The following is a 19,708-nucleotide window of genomic DNA, read 5'->3' as shown; positions in this document are numbered from 1 at the left end:
TGAAGCAAAGAGGAATTGGCGCTTATGATCGCCGAAAACAGCCCGATGTCGGTGACGGATAACGAATATTTGCATTCATTGCACCACTATCTGCTCTACGGAATGCCGCGATCATCGTTTTATGTGAATTCTGGTAGTTCGTGGACCGCTTGGACGATGGGATGTTCGTGAGTGCCGAGCGGTCCCTGTTGCCCGAGACTCGATCATTCTTCCCAAAGTTGCCGTCAAATCTCCCGCCCTAAGCCGGAGTCCCCTCAGCGTCTTCGATGTTTCTCAAACGTTCGCGGGCGGTGCTCGAACTCCCATGAGGCGATTCACGGCTCTCCGCTCCCTAGGGCGTCCCTTGATCAGGTCTCTTGAGGGAAGGCTGAAGTCCTCGATAGCTCCTGCCTACGGGAAGGAAGGCTTCGGACTATGGTTCCGAAAGGTCACTGCTCCCGACATCCCGTTCGTTCCCTTGCAGTTTCAAGCAGTCGTCACAAATCACATGGTTCGTTAAAGTTTTTCCTCTTCTCTCTCCGGACAGCCTTTTTGCTCCGATGGGCGGCGGACTAACCTCAAGTCGTACCTCCGAGCTTGTGTCGCTCACTGACTCAGTGACTGCCAGAGAATGAAACGTGCACTGACTGCTAAGGCGGCGCCGTCTGCCTTGCAGTGGCCGGCCCTCCTCATCATTTTGCTCCTCTCGCGATGAGCAGCGGACGAGAGTCTCGATGGAAAGTTGCAATGATCATGAAAATCCGCCGAATCTCGGGATCGTTGTCTCGGTGTTTAAAGCTCGAGCCTTGTGTGAGCTCTCGTTTTCCTCTCGTCTATGTCGAGACCTCTCCTGACGGGGCGCTCGTCGTTCTCTCAGCTCATGGCGTACCGACGGAACAGTTTTCGGATCCTCGCTCGACTCCCCGAACAAATCTGAATAGAATCGGTGGCAGGGAATTCCGGAAATAGTCAGTTGGAATCCGATCAATTATTATCATCAACTCTCTCGTGCGCGAACTCATCCTGAACTGTCGGAAGGCTGTCGGAAGGATGCCAAGGTTTCGCGGGAAATTGTTGCTTCGCGTTCGGACTGAGAGGCTTGAGCAAACACTTGATTTTCGCTCCCCCGAGACGGGGAGAGCAATTCCTGCTGCTCGGAACGAGCCTACGGAATGTTTGTTCGAGATTAAAACTAGGAACGCTTTTTTTCTCTAAGGATGGACCCCACTATAATTATCCCGGGAGTGTTGATAAGAACATCCGACCGAATAAATCCCCCGTTCGCGTGGAGATAAGATAGGAATCTCTGAATTCTGATGGGTGCGGAACCCGACCTCAGGGAGCGGATTTTTTTTCTGGAAAATGTCGCTGCCGATGAAGAGATTCGGGTCCGATGGTCTCGTAGCGAGCCGGATTGGCCGCTTTCTGAAGTTTCCTTCCACAGACATGATCTTACGCGAGCCTAATCGCTTCTGCTTACGTTATGGGCGAGCCTCGTTAAATTATTCACCGCGATGAGTACCGACGCCGAGCTCAGCTGTTAGGAGCTCCTACTCTGTTTTCCCCCGTCTCCTATCGTCGGGAACGATAGCAATGAATACGAATCTCGGCGAGTGTTCTGCTGTTTGCTTTCTACCTCGCTTTGGTCTTGGAGCGTGGAAGTCCGAGCCTACTCGGGGGACCTCAATGCTTGAGTCGGCGAGGAGGAAAGAAACCGAAGACCTCCCGAAGATGCGTTTCGTTCGAAACCAGAGGGAGCTGTCACTCGGTCAGTGAATCAGTCAAGCATGACACGAATCTGAAGCAAACATCAGCTGATTTTCCTTCTTTTCGGTCCACAACTTGAGCCCCCCCATATGTCACTACATGATTCGCCTGGCGGTGGAATAGCATCGACGCCGCTGCGACTCAAGCCACGGGAATCGAAGAGTTGCGAAAGGAAAGCCACGCGAGGGACTTTCTGTCTTCACGACGGTGGAACGGAGTAGACAGAAGTATTCTCCAGAGAGTGTTCCGTGTATAACAGTACTGAATCTCCTACTCGAACACGTATTCGCTCAGGGCCCGGAATTCAGGGTACGATCGGAATATCTTTGGTTTCGATCATAAATTGTCGCCGTACCCACGGAAATTACGCTCGCTGCTCAGGACCTGTTTTGGGGAGCCTCGACCGCGAGCCCCTTCCCCCACGTTCCGCATCCCTGGCCGTCATCGTTCCCGATCAATCAGGCGGCGGTCAAATATCGCACAGACACACGTTTCGTAAATAGTGGGCACTCGATACGGTCGTTTCGTGCTCCGATCGGGGAAGTGTCGCCCCGAGTACCGACTGCGCTAGCCCCTCGGCTGAACATATCGACGTGTCGCCTACTGGCCGGGTTCGCACTTGGAATTCTCCGAAAGAAATGCGGAGAAGATGTCGAACACCCCGAAACCGATTCTTCGCAGCTACCGGGAGACTTGGAAGTGAATTCACGAATACGTCGTCGACGGCGACGGCCCGTTCCGTCGCTCGACGCCGATCGATTTCCCCCTTGCTGACAGTGCTGCGGTATTTGATGTTGAAATTTTCGAGGCAAAGAAAGAGAGACTTCGATATCCGAGAATATCGGTCGGCTCCCTCTGTCCAGAAGACTGGCTGCGGGAGTTCGTCGGCTGCGAGTGCCGCGGCCGGCTCGTCTTCGCATACGTCGAATGTCTCGAGCGTTAGGTGGTAGGTTGATCGGTCAGTCTGTCTGGCTGGCAGTCAGTCGTGTCTCTAACTGCCTCGCTCGCGAAAAATGAGCATAACGATGTGAAACATCGAAGTTCACCGGGAGATGGAGGCATCTCGACAGCGGACGTTGCTAGGACCGGGCGACTCCGAAGTTTTTTCTCGGCGCGTCCATTGTTGTCGTTCGATCATACAAACAACGAGAGCGCTCGCGAACGACCACGGAGAGCCCCTCGGAAGATCATTGTTCCACTCGTGCGTTCAAATTTTCGAGCGCGTTCTTGGCGCAAAAGACCCTCGAACGGGACGATTATTCTCTTTTCCCGTGCGAAAAATCGAAGGTTTGATGGGCTATCAGAAAAAAGGTGTCAAAAACCGCTCGCATCAAGATGAGTGGTGACCCTCTTTTGTTTCGAATCAATCGACCAGCCGATCGATTGATCACCTCGGCAATGTGCTTGTTGGCGAAAGCTCGAAAAATTCCGAAGCCTCCTCGTGTAGTATCGTATGTATAATACCTCACGCATAATATCGGCGAGGGGAGCTGAATATTTTCCGGAGATTCAATGAGATCCAATAATATTCTCAGTAATTATTGGAGCGAAGCATGGGTCCTAATTCTGGAAAATTCAGACCATGAGCTGACGGTGCGTTCTTCGTCTTCCAGGAAACTCATCAGAGAACACGCAAGAGATCCTCTTGCTGTTGCCAACAGCGACGTGGCTGCCGACGACAACAACAGCAGCAGCAGCAACAACAACAGCAGCGGGAAGAAGGCCGCCGACGCCGCAGCTGCAGCCCTGGCCGCCGGCGTATCTCTCCCTTCACTGTAGAATGTAGTTCCTCCTTTTCAAGCGGATAGATGCTGGAACTGTGGGTGCGGAGGCGCTGCAAGGCGCTTTTCGGTGCCTGCGCCTTCACGACGTTCATCCTCCTCTGCGTCAAATACATCTACCTCAACGAAGTCGAAATGTCGGCGGGTCGGGCTCGGCTCCTAGACCTCCCGCTCGCTCCCGTTGCGCGATCGAGCGCGCTCGACGGCAACATGATCTCGTACGATCAAATGCAGGATCCGAACGGATCCTCAGCTCAATCGGACTGGCCGCAGAACGACGTTGTCCATTTCGACATGACGCGGCGCAGCGACGTCATGGTATTTCTTCATATCCAGAAAACTGGCGGCACCGTTTTCGAGCGGCATTTGATTAAAGATCTCGACATAGAGCACCCCTGTGTGCCTGAGCCTGGAAGGAAAAGGTGAGTGAGGGATCCGTCCGGGACGAGAGTGGGGAAACCCACGAATCGACGTCAGTTGCCGTACTTCTATCGATTATTATTTCCGTGAAAAACTCGCTGTACATGTATTATACTCTGCGTTCCATTCTATATACCTATCGAGGGCGGCTTATTTCCTTCGAGAGGTTTTCCGTATCTTTGCGTCGGACCGATGCCTACGTGTACGGTCAACATTTCATGGGTTCTCTGTGCAAATCTGCGGAAAGGTGCTATCACGTCACCGGATGCCGCTTAGCGTAAACCGAGGGACACGCGTGGATGCTGCCGGAGCTCGCTCGCGTCGAGCGTCGAACGTATATGTAGGTGTCCCAATTAGATGTCCGTTCGCGAGGATCACATTGCAGGATCACATTAGAGCGTCGGCACTGAAGGCCAGCGCAGCCGAACGCTCTTGGACGCCTTCAGGTTGTGCCTCCTATTGCCTTGTCCAGCCGGTTCGTTCGCTCCGTCGTTATTGGAAGTTTTAGGTTCTCCATTCCGCAGCGAACTTCGTCACTCCGTTCTGAACGACATCGACGAGGAGACGGTTTACGCCTTGCTTTCGTCTACGCATCACGGCAGTATTGTTCTCCTCATATCTCGCTGCGTCCTCTTGCGGAGTGGGCACTCGACTCTCTGGTGACCTTCGGTGGAAGCTTTTTCCTGGCTTCGGTCGGTCGGTCGTAAGTTCGTTCGTTCGTCGAAGTCAATCGTTCGTGGGCATCGGAAATCTCGCCGCCGGCTTCGCTTCTGTTGCATCGTCTTCGCTTCGGCACTGCGACGCCGAAGTCTTTTGAGAGCTAGTTTCAATCTTGCGAGTCTGGGGGAGCATCGCTTCTATTCGTGAGATGAAGAAATGAGGTCGGGAGAAGACTGGAAGTTTTATAGGGGCTCAGTCTCTCGATGTCGTTCCAGTCGTCAAGTCGATATGAGTTCGTTTCGAACGTGATCGTTTTCGCCTGAACACTTGCTCCCATCGGATTTGAAAAATGATTCGTTTCGTGATGGGACATCCCTATCTCGCCGTCGATCGAAATCGAGGGGGGAAGAGTGAATGATAGTTGTCGAGACCTCGAACCGAGTCGATAGATCGTCGGCGGGTCGCTCTCCCGCTCGCGCGCCCAAGACGTTCCCAGAGAATTCAGGGGTTCATTCGTGTCTTGAGAGTGAAATAGCTCCTGGGAGGTGTTGAGTGCTTCAACATTGAGACTTCAGCTAGACTCTACTGGAGCTCGGACCCGCATCCCAGCATGACGGGAAGACTGCGTTTCGTCAGACAGACGTTGAACGCTATTCATCGCCGATCAATTCCAGCTTCAGAGCAGCGGCAGTGGCGACAGCAGCAGCACGAGGGAAAGTAGCCACGACAACACAGGCTCCAACGAGTTTGCCGCGAACGTTTTGTTGGTTTGTACTTGCGCGCGAGGAGCGATCGGCTAACCGGTTGTTTGCCAGCTGGCCAGCCAGCGCTTGGCTAGTCGGTGGGTCATTGGTCAAACCGACCACTGCGGAACATTTATCAACACAGCTGCTGCCACGTGTCAGAGCAAGGCGTCAATCCGCATATTGTTTCGACGCGGATCGGGACGAAGCTCGATCGACGTGCTTCGTCGCTGTGTGACCCGATCATCGCATGGATCGACCCCTCCATAAGTATTTTCAAATCACGAGTCCGAATGCTGCTGGTTTCGTAATTCCAGCGAGGATAATCCGGAGTCTTGTTACGTACCCGGGAATCTGTATGTTCCGATCGGGTCAGACGCGGAAGATCCGAGGAGCCTGCGATCCCGGGAGAACTCCTCCGAATAACGCGTTGAATTCTTCGGAAGGAACGTTCTAATAAGACCCATAAAGTCGAAAGTGATTTGGGTTAGCCGCTCGGAATGGCGAATTCCCTCCGAGGAGGAACAGGTCAGCTCAACAGCTGTGGCGAGGGAAAGCTCGCGACCTGTTATCCAGCCTGAGTCTTTCAGAGATGATCGAGATACACGGGACGGCCGCCCGATAGGCTCACCATAAGGGATGAGACAAGAGGTTTTTGTAACAGCTGTTACCCCATTCCGAACTTCAGCTCTTCTCGTGCCTCAAGAGATCGAGTTTTTGCCCCTCATCCCGCCCAGCTTCCCCCACCCGGAGACTCATACGACGCGGTGCGGCCTCGGAAATGTGATAGTAATTCCACGGAGAAAATCCCTCTCCCGACACCTGGTGGAAGGGAATTAATTTGTTATTGAATCAGAGTCCCAGGAAGTCCGTCGTGAACTGACAAGACGGTGTCTGCCTCGTGGTTCAAATTGCGACGGAGCAGGCGGTTCCGGTTACGACGTGGCAGCCGCTATACGGTGACTCTTGATTTTCTTCTTATCTGGGAACGTAACATTCTGTTCCAGCGTCCTCCATAGTGCGCCGGTGGAGGAGAGTTCTTTCGCCTGTCAAACGAAACCTCTGGCGGGTGGGCGAGCAGCCTCCGAAGCGACAGATTCGGCGACGATGCACCGAGAAGCTATGATGGATCACGGCTTCGGTGGATCACGCAAACAACGATCTATCGTTGTTGTTGCTGTCGAAACCGTCGTCCTCATTTTTGGCTGGCTATCATGGTAAAGATCGCTGTATATCGGCCGTCGTAGAATCATGCGGTGGAACAACACGATTGCTGGTTGCCTAATGAAGAACTCTTTCGCCATTGATAATAGGGAAGCAGGTTTATTCTTTCGAGATCCACGCACTCGAATACCGTCGATTGAATTCGTGGTGGTCGCAATCCCGTGAGTCGATTTGGAAATCACCGACTATCGCCACGGGGCTTTTCCGCTATTTATCCAGAGTGCTCACCTCCTACCGCGTCTTATCGAACATTTCGACTCTCTAGTTCTCATCCATGAGCTCTCTTCTCGCTCCCAGGGATAATCGCATACAATAATAGTTCGTCGGCGAAGAGGGAGGCAATGTGAACGTTCCATAGCCCGCCTGCACGCCTGCGTGCGGGAAGTTTTCTCGTGCTCGAGCCTTTCCTTGAAACTTCGCTGCTGAGCGGTGGAGAGCTTTTGAATGTTCCTCAGCCGGCACGATAGTTCATCGCCCTGCGTACATTGTCGAGCTCGAATTCGCTCATTCCAAGGATTCAGGGAGCCCTTGGCGGGATATGGTGCCAAGACCCACAATCGAGACTCTCGAGTCGGATGTCGAACCTCAACCGCATCCGTCCTTGCGATCTGTCGAGGCGATTATGTGAGTTTGTCGTCGTCGTCATCGACAGTAGTCCTATTCGGAGCAGTCGTGTCTCTCCTGTCTCTAATCAATTCCGCCCTCTTCCATTTGCGAGGCGGTAGGAGTCGGCTTGACCGCTTCCAAGAGTGCCGCTCCGATGAATAAGCTCGGTGTTTAAGGGTCGGTCGGGTCAAAGAAATCAAGAAAACCTTGATCTGTTCGGCTCGACTGTCGGTATCGTATGAAGATGTCTCACGTTCATGCGTGGGCGGGATCTAGAGCGGACCGGTTTGCGTGAGCAGCGTGTGCCAACCCCCCTCCGCCTGAGCGAGGAACTGGAGGGGTGAAGAGGGGGTTCCGAGGGAATCGGCTATTCGTAGGCGCTGCGAGGAGAACAATATCGCGATGCGCGTTTGAGCAAAATCGACATCATGGCCCGTGAACACTTTCGGAAGGAGAACAGCCAAACGAGCAAGCAGCGGGATGTTTTCTGAATACTGAGGCTTGAAATGAGACGCCGAGCTCGTGATGATTCCTTCTGAAGCAGCGAGTGTCATCGAGCGTTTGAGGGATAATAGCGGATTGACTTCAGCGAGCTCATTCCGATTCTTGAGAGCGAAATGAGCTCGATCGAAATGAGCTCGGTGATCGCTTCTGAGAGAGGCTCCTCTATACGGTGTATCGAGTTTGATGTTTTATTTTTTGCTCCGAAAGAGAGAAGGAGACATCCGGAGCCGAAAATTGCGATGTAGAATCCACCGAAAGGCAAAAAACTCTGATCACGGATCGCGAGGCGAGGCGGCTGGATGCTGCGTGGAGGAAAGGGAAAACGAATTGAGGAGGCATTCAGCGACAGGCTCCTGCCGTTATTGGCACAGTCAGCTACGCGTACTGAGGAGCAGACAATCGTCGTGGAAACCAGAGACGTCGACGGAGCTCGACGAAAAGAGCTCCGGAGTCGTTCCAACTCACTCTATAGCGCAGCTGCCGGACCACCTCCACGTGGGAGCTCTCGCCTATGAACGCAGTCGGAACGCAGCTTGACTATCAGCTAGTCGATGGTACTTGCGGACTGTGGTGAATTTTTATGGTTTTCCTTTTGAACGCCGGCGATGTGCCGCGGCTCGAATCGCGGCCTCGATAGCAATCCGGGCCGAAACCTCTCTCAGTACGTGGATCCCGTTTCCTATTGCGAACATCGCTGCAGTGGTACGAACCGGGTACCAACGTCTGGAATACCCGAGCAGATGCGCGTAGGTGATCGGAATCCCTCATGATGCGATGCGTATTATGATCAAGACGTTCCTGTTCTTGCTGTTCTGTCTAGCCAGAGGATGCCATTCGTCCTCCATGGATCCCCTTGATCCGTCGACGCGGCGCTATTTCTCCCACGAACAGACGGAAGAGTAGCGGTCGTTCGAGAAACGAGCTGACGCGACGGGTGTTATTGTAGTGTCCGCCCCTCATTTAGCCTCTGAGCGAGCGGAAAGGAATTCGTCGTTTCCTCCGTTGTTTCTTTCTGTCTTCGACGCCGCCGCCGTCAATTCGTTCGCTATTCCCAAGACTGCATCGCATTGGCTACGTCGAGCAGAGATGGCAGCAGCCATTTCTATACGATCACAATTTGCACCGACAAGGAGAGTCCCCGCGGAAAATACGAGAGCCGCCTATTTGGATTCGCTGACAGCTAGTTGTGTGAGTACTGGACGGACGGAAAAGCGGCCGGAATTTCAATAAGATGCTCACTTGAACTCCTCTTGAGGCCCGCTTGCCTCACCCTCCCGCCGGCCGCCTGACTGACTAACTCACTGTCTGCCTTCCCGCGTGCGTCCCTCGCTCGAGTGGCCGCCTCTGCTCCGGTCCCTCCCGCCTCGGACGATAGGGGCTAAAAGACAAGGGGGATTCCCATGAGAATCTGGAGGGAACTTCCCTCATTCTGCGATCTCTTCATCTGGAAATGTTCCTCACGATTTCTTGCTTGACTAGCCGAGAAGAAGTTGGCGGTCTCTCGCCGAGTCACCGGAATCGTCGTGCGCAAAGGATGAAGTTCAGCTGCTATGGAAACATTTCTTGTCCCGAGGTGTATCATTGATCATGATGGATCAAGAAACGAAAGACGGGGGGCGCGGCGTTCCTCACCGGAAGGATTCCTTCTGTATGGATCGTGAGATATCGCTCCGGGATTCCGTGGGCTCATTTGTCGATTTTCGCTTTATCCTCCAGTCCTCGCGTGTTTTGTCTATCCCCGAACGCCCACTGGCAAACGTAACAAGGAAAACCTTGGTGTGGGTCAATAACGCTCACATTGATAATAACGGTCTGGGGAGAAACGACGCGAGACGCGGGACCCCCCACACGGGAGGGCATATCGGAAGTTTTTTCCTATCTCCACGAATGTCTCGCCTCCAGCACGATCGTCCCCCTGCTGCTCGATCCCTCGAGCGACCGGTCGGATGGGAAGCAGGACCAGCGGTCGCTCGTCCCCCGTCTGTTCGCTGGCCAAGTATGTCTGGAGGGCGAAGGGACGTCCGAGCTAACTGACTAAGGGAACGGGAGAGGCTCAGGAGATCGTCGGTAGTTGCGGTGATGGGAACAGAGGGAAGCAAAAATGAAAATCCGACCGGGAAGAAGCGTCAGATCGGGAACTCCTCCGGCAATAGGGGACTTTTTTTGACGTCCAGGCCTAATTCGTCGGCCGGTCCGTCGGTTGGAAAGATTCTTTCCTATGGGGAAATCGGACAGTCGATGTGTTTTCTACGTCTCCTGCCCCGATAGGGTGAAGGCACATCGTACACCGCGTCCGAGAGCGTCATCGCTCAACGCTCGTACTGGAATCGGTGGAAGCTTCAGTAGAAGCGGCGGGCGACCGCACGGTGGCTCTTAGCGTGCCTTTACTTATGCGTGTACCGCTCGTAAACTTCTCTTTGAACGGTTTACTGCATCCTGGCCGAGAAAGTTCTGTGAATTCACCACCTGTTCAATCATGCGATCCCCGCCGCAAAGAGATTTGCGACCCAATGTGGAGGCACGACTTAGGATTATCATTCGAGGGGCTTCTGCTGTTGGCTCAAATGTTTGATCAGGGAAGTAGTCGTCGGAAAATATCGATCCCAACGCAGCGCGGACCTGCCGCCATCCAACCGCTATGTACCCCTACTTATCCCCTCGGACCTCTCGACCTTCTCGGATAGGAGAGGATTCCCGACGGCGAGGCACGTCATATTATTGTTATCATCTTTTTTTTCCGTCACGACGATGAATCTCATCGTTCGCAAACACTAATTCCACCACGGAGTAGCGACCCGAACGGAACGAGGACTCCGAGGAGGGAGGAGGAGGGAACGCAGTCTCGAGTGCTGGTTTGATTGCGGGACGGTCCTCTGGATGGAAATAAGGCCAGGCGAAGGGAGAAAAATGACGCAACGGGGGACATCGATGGAGACGTAGCTGCGAGCGACGGAAGAAAAGCCGCGTCTACTACGACCATGACGACGACTACGAACCATGGGGGCTGCACATTTCCGTGTCCGGAGGGCATTTGTTGCCGCTCCGTTGCTTGGTTGCCTGGCGGACGGGCGATCTGGAGAACAGCCGAGCAAGTATCCGGCACATCGTAGCTGCAAGGCTCGCATGTGTATAGAGGCTATTTTTGCGTATTGCGTGATTGTTCGGTCATCTACTCGCTAAACGATTCCTTCCACCGGCTCTTCGTTCTCAGTCCCCACGCAACCCCTCACGTAGATTCTCGAGTAGAGGCACTGTCGATATCTCACACCGCATGGATCAGCTTCATGCTCCCAGATGTGCTCCAGGCTTGCTGCTGTTCCCAGCGAGAGTTTCGCCATCAAGAAGCGCTCCCTCGCCCCTATGCGGAGAAAAACGTCGCGACGGAGCTCCAAGAGGTTTTCTGAGGGGTTTATGATGCGTGCCCTAGAGGAGCGACTCGTCCGATATCGAGCATCGGTGAAATGGTCCGAGACGAAACCTCCCCATAAAGTTTTAGCTCCACCGGAACTTACCTGTGATCACCTGATATTGGACAGCCCTACATGTGATACTAAATACTACTCATTGAGGTTACGCGCTTCCTGGAGCTGAGGGGTAGAAGTGATTGCAACAGCTCTGTTGAGAAAATGCTGGAAAATAGAGGAGTGTTGGAGGGAGTGGAGAATAGACAGGCGGAATATAGAGGAGCCAGGCTGCCTCGATCAAACCCATGGTCCGAACGAACTCGAGGTACGACAAATGAGGAAATAAGGTATAATGACTTCGCCTCGGGAACTGTCGAACACCCGACTGCGTGAGTGAACGAGCGGGCGACGAGCGGTTGAGCGAGCCCTTCGAAGGCAAGTGAGAGGATGCGTATGTCCCCAGCAGAAACCCAAAGGGGTGGGGCGCCCTCAGGCGGGAAATGTCAATTTTCATTCACGACAGCGAAGCTGGTGGGAGAATTCGTTCGTTCCGAGGTTCTAGACCAAAATCATATTCCTACCATGTTGCCTCCTATGTGCAGCTCCCCCTATGAGAGAAAGAAACTTCGAGAAGAGGGCATTTGACAACATATGGCGCTGTCTTCAACGCTCCCGGAGCCGTATCCTCACACCTCCTCTCGTTCTCTTGCTAGACATCAGGCGTTCGGGAAAGTTGCAATAGAAAGTTGGGTCAGGTCCTGACCTCTGATGGGCAAGTCCTTGGCTCTACGTGACCATCCCACGTGATCATTCTTCCGTGCCGCGTGACAATGTATCCGGTGCATAGCTAGACCCACGACACAAAGTGCACAATACGATTCCGGACCGATATTGTAGGCTTTTTTGTGGACGGCATAAGTTATCGTTCGGTGTCAGATGGAGAAAAGATCCTCTGCATGGAGTACAGTGGAAGCCTGATGCGGATAAATTTTCACGCGGACATCCGACTCACTTTGTCGGGCTATTCCGGAACCATCGACACTGCTTGTGACTTAAAAGATGTGAGACGAATGAATCCGTGGGGGAGGAGATCTCCCATGACTCTTCATCTGGACGAGCAGAAGCGCTCCGAAATATTGTTTCATCGGACTTCGGCTGTCCTTGTCTCGCCCGCAGCTTGTCGCCTGTTACCCGCGAGCTGAGTTGCGCCGCATCGGAACAAGTGGTCTCTTGTCATTGGAAGAATCGAGTCACGAGAAAAATGTTTTCCTCATCCTACCTACCCTAACCTTCGCGTCCCCGGGAGGATGATCGCTGTCTTCGCACGTGGCATGTCAAATGAGCAGAAAGGGCTGTGTCGCCCGGATCGTCGAATTATTACGAGCCCGCGAACGAGTCAGAGGGATTAGATTCGGCTGAGACTGGAGTGGTTTGCATACAGCCAGGCTCTTCCGTCTATCTTCACGTTCGGCTATTTGAAAGGTTGGTGGCTCGCTGTAGCTGAAGTGACCCTCGTGTTGGCAGACGTCGAGCGGCGCCCGCCAAGTGTGATGCTATTGGATCTTCGGCACGCCTCTTCAATAGCAATACATACAGCCCCGGGAGATATGTCTTCGATTATTGGTGATATGAGCCAGCATAAGCTTTTTCTCATGGGAGCAGAAAGACTGGCGGGCGAGCCTTGTACCACGGGGGAAACTCGGGTCGGAATGGGACACTACACAGGGACGCGAGGCGAGCGACAGGATCAAACACTAGCGAGGGAGCCCCATCATCACCGGCTCTGTTGATATCAGTAAGTGGCCGAACAGTAGGTGGCAACAAGAAGACAGACACGCTGGACTCCTTTCGGGAATTGATCTAATTGTTATCGCTGCTCGCACCCTTCGTCGACGATTCTCATTGCTATCTTCAGCGTCGGAGTGTGGATTTCAAGGAGATCCGATACACACGCTCGACGAAGCCTCGGACAACCGAGAACGAAATATCGGATTGAAACGGCGGAAGAAATTTCATCTCTTTCATTTGGATCGAATTCTCGGACGATTTCGGAATCTATTTGGTACCAGGGGAGCCATTTGATTTCTGACCGAGCAGGAGTAGAAATGGGATCGGTACGATCGGAACAATGCATATACGGATGGATTCCAGAGGAAAACTATCAACAGCAGGGATCTCCTGGAAGGAAAATGAGAGAATGAGTTCAGCCTCTGTCGGGCTGCGCAGGGAGGGTAAAGGTATACGGCACGGGAATCGTTTCATGAGGATCGCTCTGATGATTTCAAGCCTACGCTTCGTGGGCTGGGCGTCGAGCGAGAGATCAAGATCCCCCACAATGGGGACGGAGAAGAGGGAAGATACGATCGAGATCCCCGACATGGGGAATTAAAAGCCTGGAACCGATCGAGACACGGCCACCGCTGCTGTTTCTACGGCCGCCCTGGGACGAGTTCCCCGAAAAGGTCCCTCCTCAGATAAGCAGTCTATACAATTTATTCCAGACCTGGTTTTCGAGCTTGTCGAAGGGTAGGCTCCCCTACCTTGTCTGTAAGAGAATAAAACGTTTAGCTGCTCTGTTTGGTCCGCAGACTAAACACCAAGAGACGCCTAAGGCTTACAATGTAGTTCGTGCGAAGGGTGGAATCCTTTCTCGAACGGGAATATGAAGAGCCTATACCTCTTGCGAAGCACGGATACTTCTTGGAGCGGGACCTAATGAGCTCTCGAAAAAGTCATCCGGAAGAGCTCAATAGATCTCACTCAGCCCTCATCTCCGAGTCTTTAGCCATCCCAATGGCTCGGATCGGATTCGAAATCGGAGGTTTCTGTCATCCGCTCATATTTCATTCGCGTTCCTCGACGAGACGTTCGCTCGTTCAGAATCCGATGATGGATCGATCCCCCATGCTGGAAACGTCCCCGGTAATGGCGACATGGGGGATTGCGCCCAAAATCCCCAGAGGAATACATGTATTCGAGAGAGCATGACCTTCGGGAGTCTCTTTTGGAGGACTCGATCTCTTTGCAGGTCGACCTCCGAGACGGAGGGAGGGAGATCTACAGAAAAAAATGTACATCGCAGACCGAGTGTACGGTGAATTGCCGAGGGTGCGGCTGTTGTATTGCTCCTCTGCGGGACAAAATATCTCGTTTAATCGATACGCTGGCCACATGGCCTATACGGCTTGTTCAGCTTGATTGATGAGATGTTTATCCCGTCGATTTGCGATTCCCATCGTCAGTAATCTGTCAGCTGAACGTTCGCTCCTCAGTGAGACCAGCTGAATCATCCGCTCCTACAGTCGAATCAATCTTGTTAGGAGCTCAGTTTCTACGGCAGATGAAAGCCGCCATATAGTACACCCTCTCGGAGTCTTGAGACCTCACGACGGGGAAAAACTGGTCAAACAGCGAATCTTCCCCGGAAGGGAGTTAATTCATTTGATTCGAAAGAATTCATTATGAAATTCCGCATCCAGGAAAATATCCGACGTCGCTCTGATGATGAGTCGTCATCGATGCGTAACAAGCTCCCTTTGTTACGAACCGAGAGGGAATAAGAGCCGGGCACTCAGCACACGGCTTTATTTTCATTATCGGACTCTCCCAACGCTATCAGCCCATCCGCTAAGATGCAGAAAAAAGCATTGTCATTTTTGTTAGCTCGTGTGCAGCTGCTCGCCATAGGTGGAAGCCAGCTGTCGCCGACAGCTGTGTCAGCCACCGTATTGAGCGTCCCGTAGAATCGGCGGGCGGGCTTGCCTGCTTAGTTGCTCGCTTGCCTGCATGCCTTCCGGCCCGTTGGCCCTCCCGCCTGCCTGCCCGCCTGCTCCTGTCGGCGTCAACGACATCCTACAGTGGCCAACGTTGGCGTCGGAGGCCGGTTTTTGGATGAGCTCCGCGCCGGGCCGTTCTCCTTCTTCGCTACGCAAACAGCTAAGCGAGGCAAGAAAGGAAGGGACTTGTTATATCCTAACGAGCGGGAGCGACAGGGAGAGAAAAAGTAAAGCTCTTTGTTAGTCCCGAGCAGCGACAGCATTTAGCGGTCATGCGGAAGAAGGAAGCGTTTAAAAACAAACGAGGATTCGACGAGAACCGCGAAGAGGTATCGTTTTCTCAAGAAGCGACGCCGATTGCTGTTTCTCCAATCCAGTCGTCCTGAGTGTCTCGAAGGAGCTCCTCTTCGAGAGACTCTAGTTTCGATCGGACAGAGCACGGCCGGGGATCACCAAGGGGCGGCTCCTATCCGAGTGGTGTTTCTTCATCTGTTTCTCATGTGAGGAAAGAAAACGGATAACAATCAACAAAATGGCGTACGCGTCGGAAATGATCGCCACATCCGAATCAATCACCCCGCGAGCCTGACGACCCGCCGAGCTTACGACCACCGAGCCGACCTACTTATTAACATGGGCGCTACTGCGGTCGATGCTGGTGTTGTTCGGGCACGGCGGGAGCTTGCACCCGAGTTCGTTTTTGTTTCAGTTTCACAACAGCGATCTCTGAGGAATGCATCAACTGCCCGGTTGTGCCTCAAGAGACCAAAGTGCTCGCGACGAGCGAACCATTCTCTGTGTAGCAAGCCTTGCGCTTCCTTGGAGAACTTTCCATGGCGAGCTGTGAAAGGGAATGCCGAGGAAGATGTCCGACCGCTCCTTCAGAATGGACTTCGACGGCTCGCGAGTCCGTCCGAGGAATCATTCGAGAACTTCTGCTGTTTCCGGGGTCCAGGCTCGAGATTTCCCCTCGGGGTCTCATGCAGTATAGCATTCTATCAATTTTCCTTCGTGTCTATCCGAAGACGTTGGACAGCAAGAGGGACGAGGATTCGGCATGTTGGAATTCCCAACCGGATCGAAGCTCGAGATGACGGTCGCGAAGTCATTATTCATCAATTTTGAGATTAAACTCCACATTGGAATTGGCTGGGAAGAGCAACAAGAACGATCACTCACGCTTTGATACATCACGAAAAAAATCATCTACCAGCGCGTTGGCGCCGCGCCGTCCTCCTGCGGCTAGTGCTTAGAATTCCGCTCCCCGATGGACGCCAAGGAACGGTCTCCGTTCCTCTCCGAAACGCTCACGAGCGGAAAGGAGAGACGTTTTCCTCTGTGAATTTCGGATCTTTCGGAGCTCCTGGGAAGGACAGGGAGAGAAGGACTCCTGATCAGAACACAAACTCGGCTCGTGTCGCGCGAAGAGCGTCAATCGACCCGAGCTTTGCATATGAGGGGACGAAAGTCGACAAGTGACGGCACTCCTGCCTGCTGGCAGATCACACGGTCACAGCGAACATCAGCTCGCTTGCAAATTTACTCGATGACTCCGTATCGGAGTTATTGTCGCTGCCTGCGTCGCGCATCGTTTCGAGAGTGTGATGGGTGACGCACGGAGTCCACCATCGAATTCCTCTCAAGGAAATACCATTCACGTCAGAAAGTACACGTAATATGTGCTCCAACGAAATCGTCTTTTCCGAGGCTCCTATCGGATAAGGGCTCCTTCTTATTTATGCTTACAGAAATCAGGTCCATAATTCCTCGATCTTTTGCAGGTACAAATGTCACCGCTTATCATCGAAAAAAGAAGGAAGTTGGATTTTTTCACGTTACTCCTCTGGTTGGCATTGTGGTCTTCACGCCGACTGGACGGAGCTGACCAACTGTGTAGACGGCGTCATTGACCGCGTAGAAGGGACCTTCAAAAGACGTTATTTCTACGTGACACTGCTCAGGGAACCCCGGTACCGATTCCTCTCAGAGTTCAGGCACGTACAGCGGGGAGCCACTTGGAAGACGTCCAGGCACATATGCAATGGTAAGATTGCTCCCCTATGACACAAGCGACGGAAGGCCCCCTATCATTGCGACTATCTTTAACGCGCTCGGAATTACGCTCTCGTCAAAACCGGCAATTTTCTCCCGAATGGAGCATTCATTGTGAGCTCTGTTGTTGTCGGTGTTGATATTCATTTTTTACTCTGGCTCTCGACGCCCTGCTGAAAACTCCACGGAGCAAAAAGGTTTTTCGAGAAAAAAGGCCCAGCTCCAATAAGAAACTCAATATTCGCTCCCAACCTGCTCCCCGGAAGGTTGTTCTAGGGTGCTGTATCGATCAGGCTTATTGAGCAAGCTCTGGCGTGAGCAGCAAAATTTTCACTCGCTCAGCCGCAACGCGCGCCTTGCAGAGCTCCGCCGAAGCGAAGTTCACGTGGGAGCGCCGGGCTCTAGCTATACATGATTTCTGAGTGGGAGAAGCGCAACCACCCTGTAGATAGTACTGCTCGATCGACTTCGCAATGGCATCCCGGCAAGCTCTCCGGGATCCGCCAGCTGGCCTTCCAACGACCGGTTCCAGAGACCGCTGACTCCATTGAAGCGATAAGCCGACAAACGCTACGCGGAATCTATCGAACCAATGGGAGGAATCGAAAGGACCTCGAGAGGGTCCTGTGCGAAGCCGCGGACAACAATGGAGAAATAACAGTAGCGAAGTTTGCAGCGGATTCGATCTTCAATAGAGCTGCTACGTCCATGCCGCAGATGAAGCAAAAGGGCGTGGACAAGAGAGCGTGCCTTCGCCTGAGGAACACTCGCTCGCACCCAGTCGGCGAGTTCGTCCCTGTGACCAGCGGTCTCCCGCCCGGTCGGCACGATGTCCTTTGCTCGCTGCATTGGCGACGGTCAGCTCGTCACTCAGATTGTGGTACTCGTCGCGGAGATACTCATAGATCCAACAAAGACTTTTCGCGGTGTTCCCCCTAAGCCCGAGCAAAATCGGGGCTCGAGACACGGTGGACAATGAGCAGCTTCGATCCTTCGTATTCACCTCATGGAGAACCCGACACGACGGCTCAGATTCGTCTGGAAGCTGAGATGGAACGAATCAATTTGTGATTGAATGCATCATCGAATGAATTGTCCGGCGAAGGGTTACAGAACTCAGTGTCCATGGATCCGTGCCGAGTTTGATACGAGAGCGAATCTGAGCGCTTTACGGCTAGCTAGCTCGCATGCCTCCTTTCGTCCCCTTCCCATCCCCGCCTCCTGTTCGCCGCCCGTAATTCATCCGTACACGCCACAAGATGGAGCTATCCATCTTTGCTTCCATACCCCAATAATTAGGAGCGGAAATAATATTTATGGACTGAATCTCATCGGCCGAAGTGCCCCCGCGAGCTATTCAAATGATCTGATCCACCACCAAGGAGGGGATGGAAATTCTTGATAATAAGACACTCCTGCTCATCTTTCAGGTCGATCTCCGACGTCGGACGAGCTCCCGCCGTGCTACAGCACTCCAGATTGGATGGATGTCACCTTTGGAGAGTTTGTGACCTGTCGGAGTAATTTAGCCGTTAATAGAATGACGAGAATGTTGGCCGACCTCACCTTGGTCGGCTGTTACAACGAGTCTGCCATGCCACGTGCTCAGAGAGACGCCCTTATGCTGGCGTCCGCTAAAAGCAATCTTCGGAAACTGGCCTTCTTTGCCTTATGCGAGTATCAGAAAATATCGCAATACCTCTTCGAGAGAACATTCGGTTTGCGTTTCAAGCAGGCGTTCGTTCAGTACAATTATACTCGTAGTTCTGTGGCCGTTTCCGAAGTGAGTAGTGCCGATCTTGAGAAGATCGATAATCTGAATCATTTGGACATCGAGCTGTACGCGTTCGCCAAAGCGCTGCTCATGGAAAGGTTCGAGAGAGCGAAACGCAACGATCCCGACTTCGAAGAGAACTTCAATCGGGTCATGAACGAGGTCGGCCATGATTAATTAGTTAGCCGTGATGGCCTGTGTGTGGAAGCCGGAGCCGCCACAGCGAAATGGAAGGATGACGATGAACATCTTGATCAGGGAATAACAGTGCCATGCCTTAGTCTCCTCGGAATTGATAGTTGAACTACGATATCACATACAGAGCCTTCTACCACTAATAGAAATCATTGCGGTGCGAATGCGAAACAGAAGCAGCTCCGGGATCGATAATGTTCCTGAAGGATACAGGTGAAGCACCGGTTCCGTTTAAAACCCTCTCGAGTCCGCGGAGTGGGCTCAAGTTGCCGTGGCTAAGGGATCGTCTCTCGGTAGGGGTTTTTCCCACCGGCTGATTAATTTCTCGATCGAAGCGGGCGCGCGAGCACCCACCGCTCGTTTCCCGTCCGCGTATCATCTGCCTGTCGGTTTGTTCCAGAGAGCCCGTAGTCTCGCCAACGTGAATTCATCAACCTAGCCCGGGCCGTCGAAGGCGTTTCGTGACGCACCGGATCGTTGTATTTTTGTCTGATTTGATCATTCTGATGTATCGTGCTCAGTAGGACATCACTGTACATAAACTACTTCAGTGCCTATCGTGCTGAGCCCGCGTGTATAGCCTCAATGTAATGAAATGGTGCCAGCAATCGGATCGAACTCTCGGATCTGAAGGGCCGGGAAACGACCTGGAAGCCTTATCGGAGACTTTCGCTGATTGAGTGAATTCGTGAGAATAGAATCACGAGCCCGGGAACAATCGTAGGAAGGTCCTTCGCTACGCTGTATGATCATCACATGCGTCGGAGACGCTCATCGTTCCGATGAAGGCGGTCGGGGAAATCGTGAGGCGGAAACGAGCTCA

The 19,708-nt window shown here is 53.0% G+C and overlaps 1 protein-coding gene across 1 annotated transcript; it reads left to right on the top strand.

The window, feature by feature from the left end:
• The first annotated feature begins 3,554 nt into the window (after window positions 1-3,554).
• LOC100907295 (heparan-sulfate 6-O-sulfotransferase 1) lies at window positions 3,555-18,901 on the top strand. The gene is made up of 3 exons (XM_003747766.2): window positions 3,555-3,949; window positions 16,646-16,908; window positions 18,347-18,901. The coding sequence occupies exons 1-3, from the start codon at window positions 3,555-3,557 to the stop codon at window positions 18,865-18,867; spliced, it is 1,179 nt and encodes a 392-aa protein (XP_003747814.1). The 3' UTR covers window positions 18,868-18,901.
• The last annotated feature ends 807 nt before the right edge of the window (window positions 18,902-19,708 follow it).

Source organism: Galendromus occidentalis, unplaced genomic scaffold (genome assembly GCF_000255335.2).
Source record: "Galendromus occidentalis unplaced genomic scaffold, Mocc_1.1 scf7180000077524, whole genome shotgun sequence".
NCBI lineage: Eukaryota > Metazoa > Arthropoda > Arachnida > Mesostigmata > Phytoseiidae > Galendromus > Galendromus occidentalis.
Note: the sequence above shows the minus strand (reverse complement) of the source record. Positions and strands in the feature narration are given on the sequence as shown.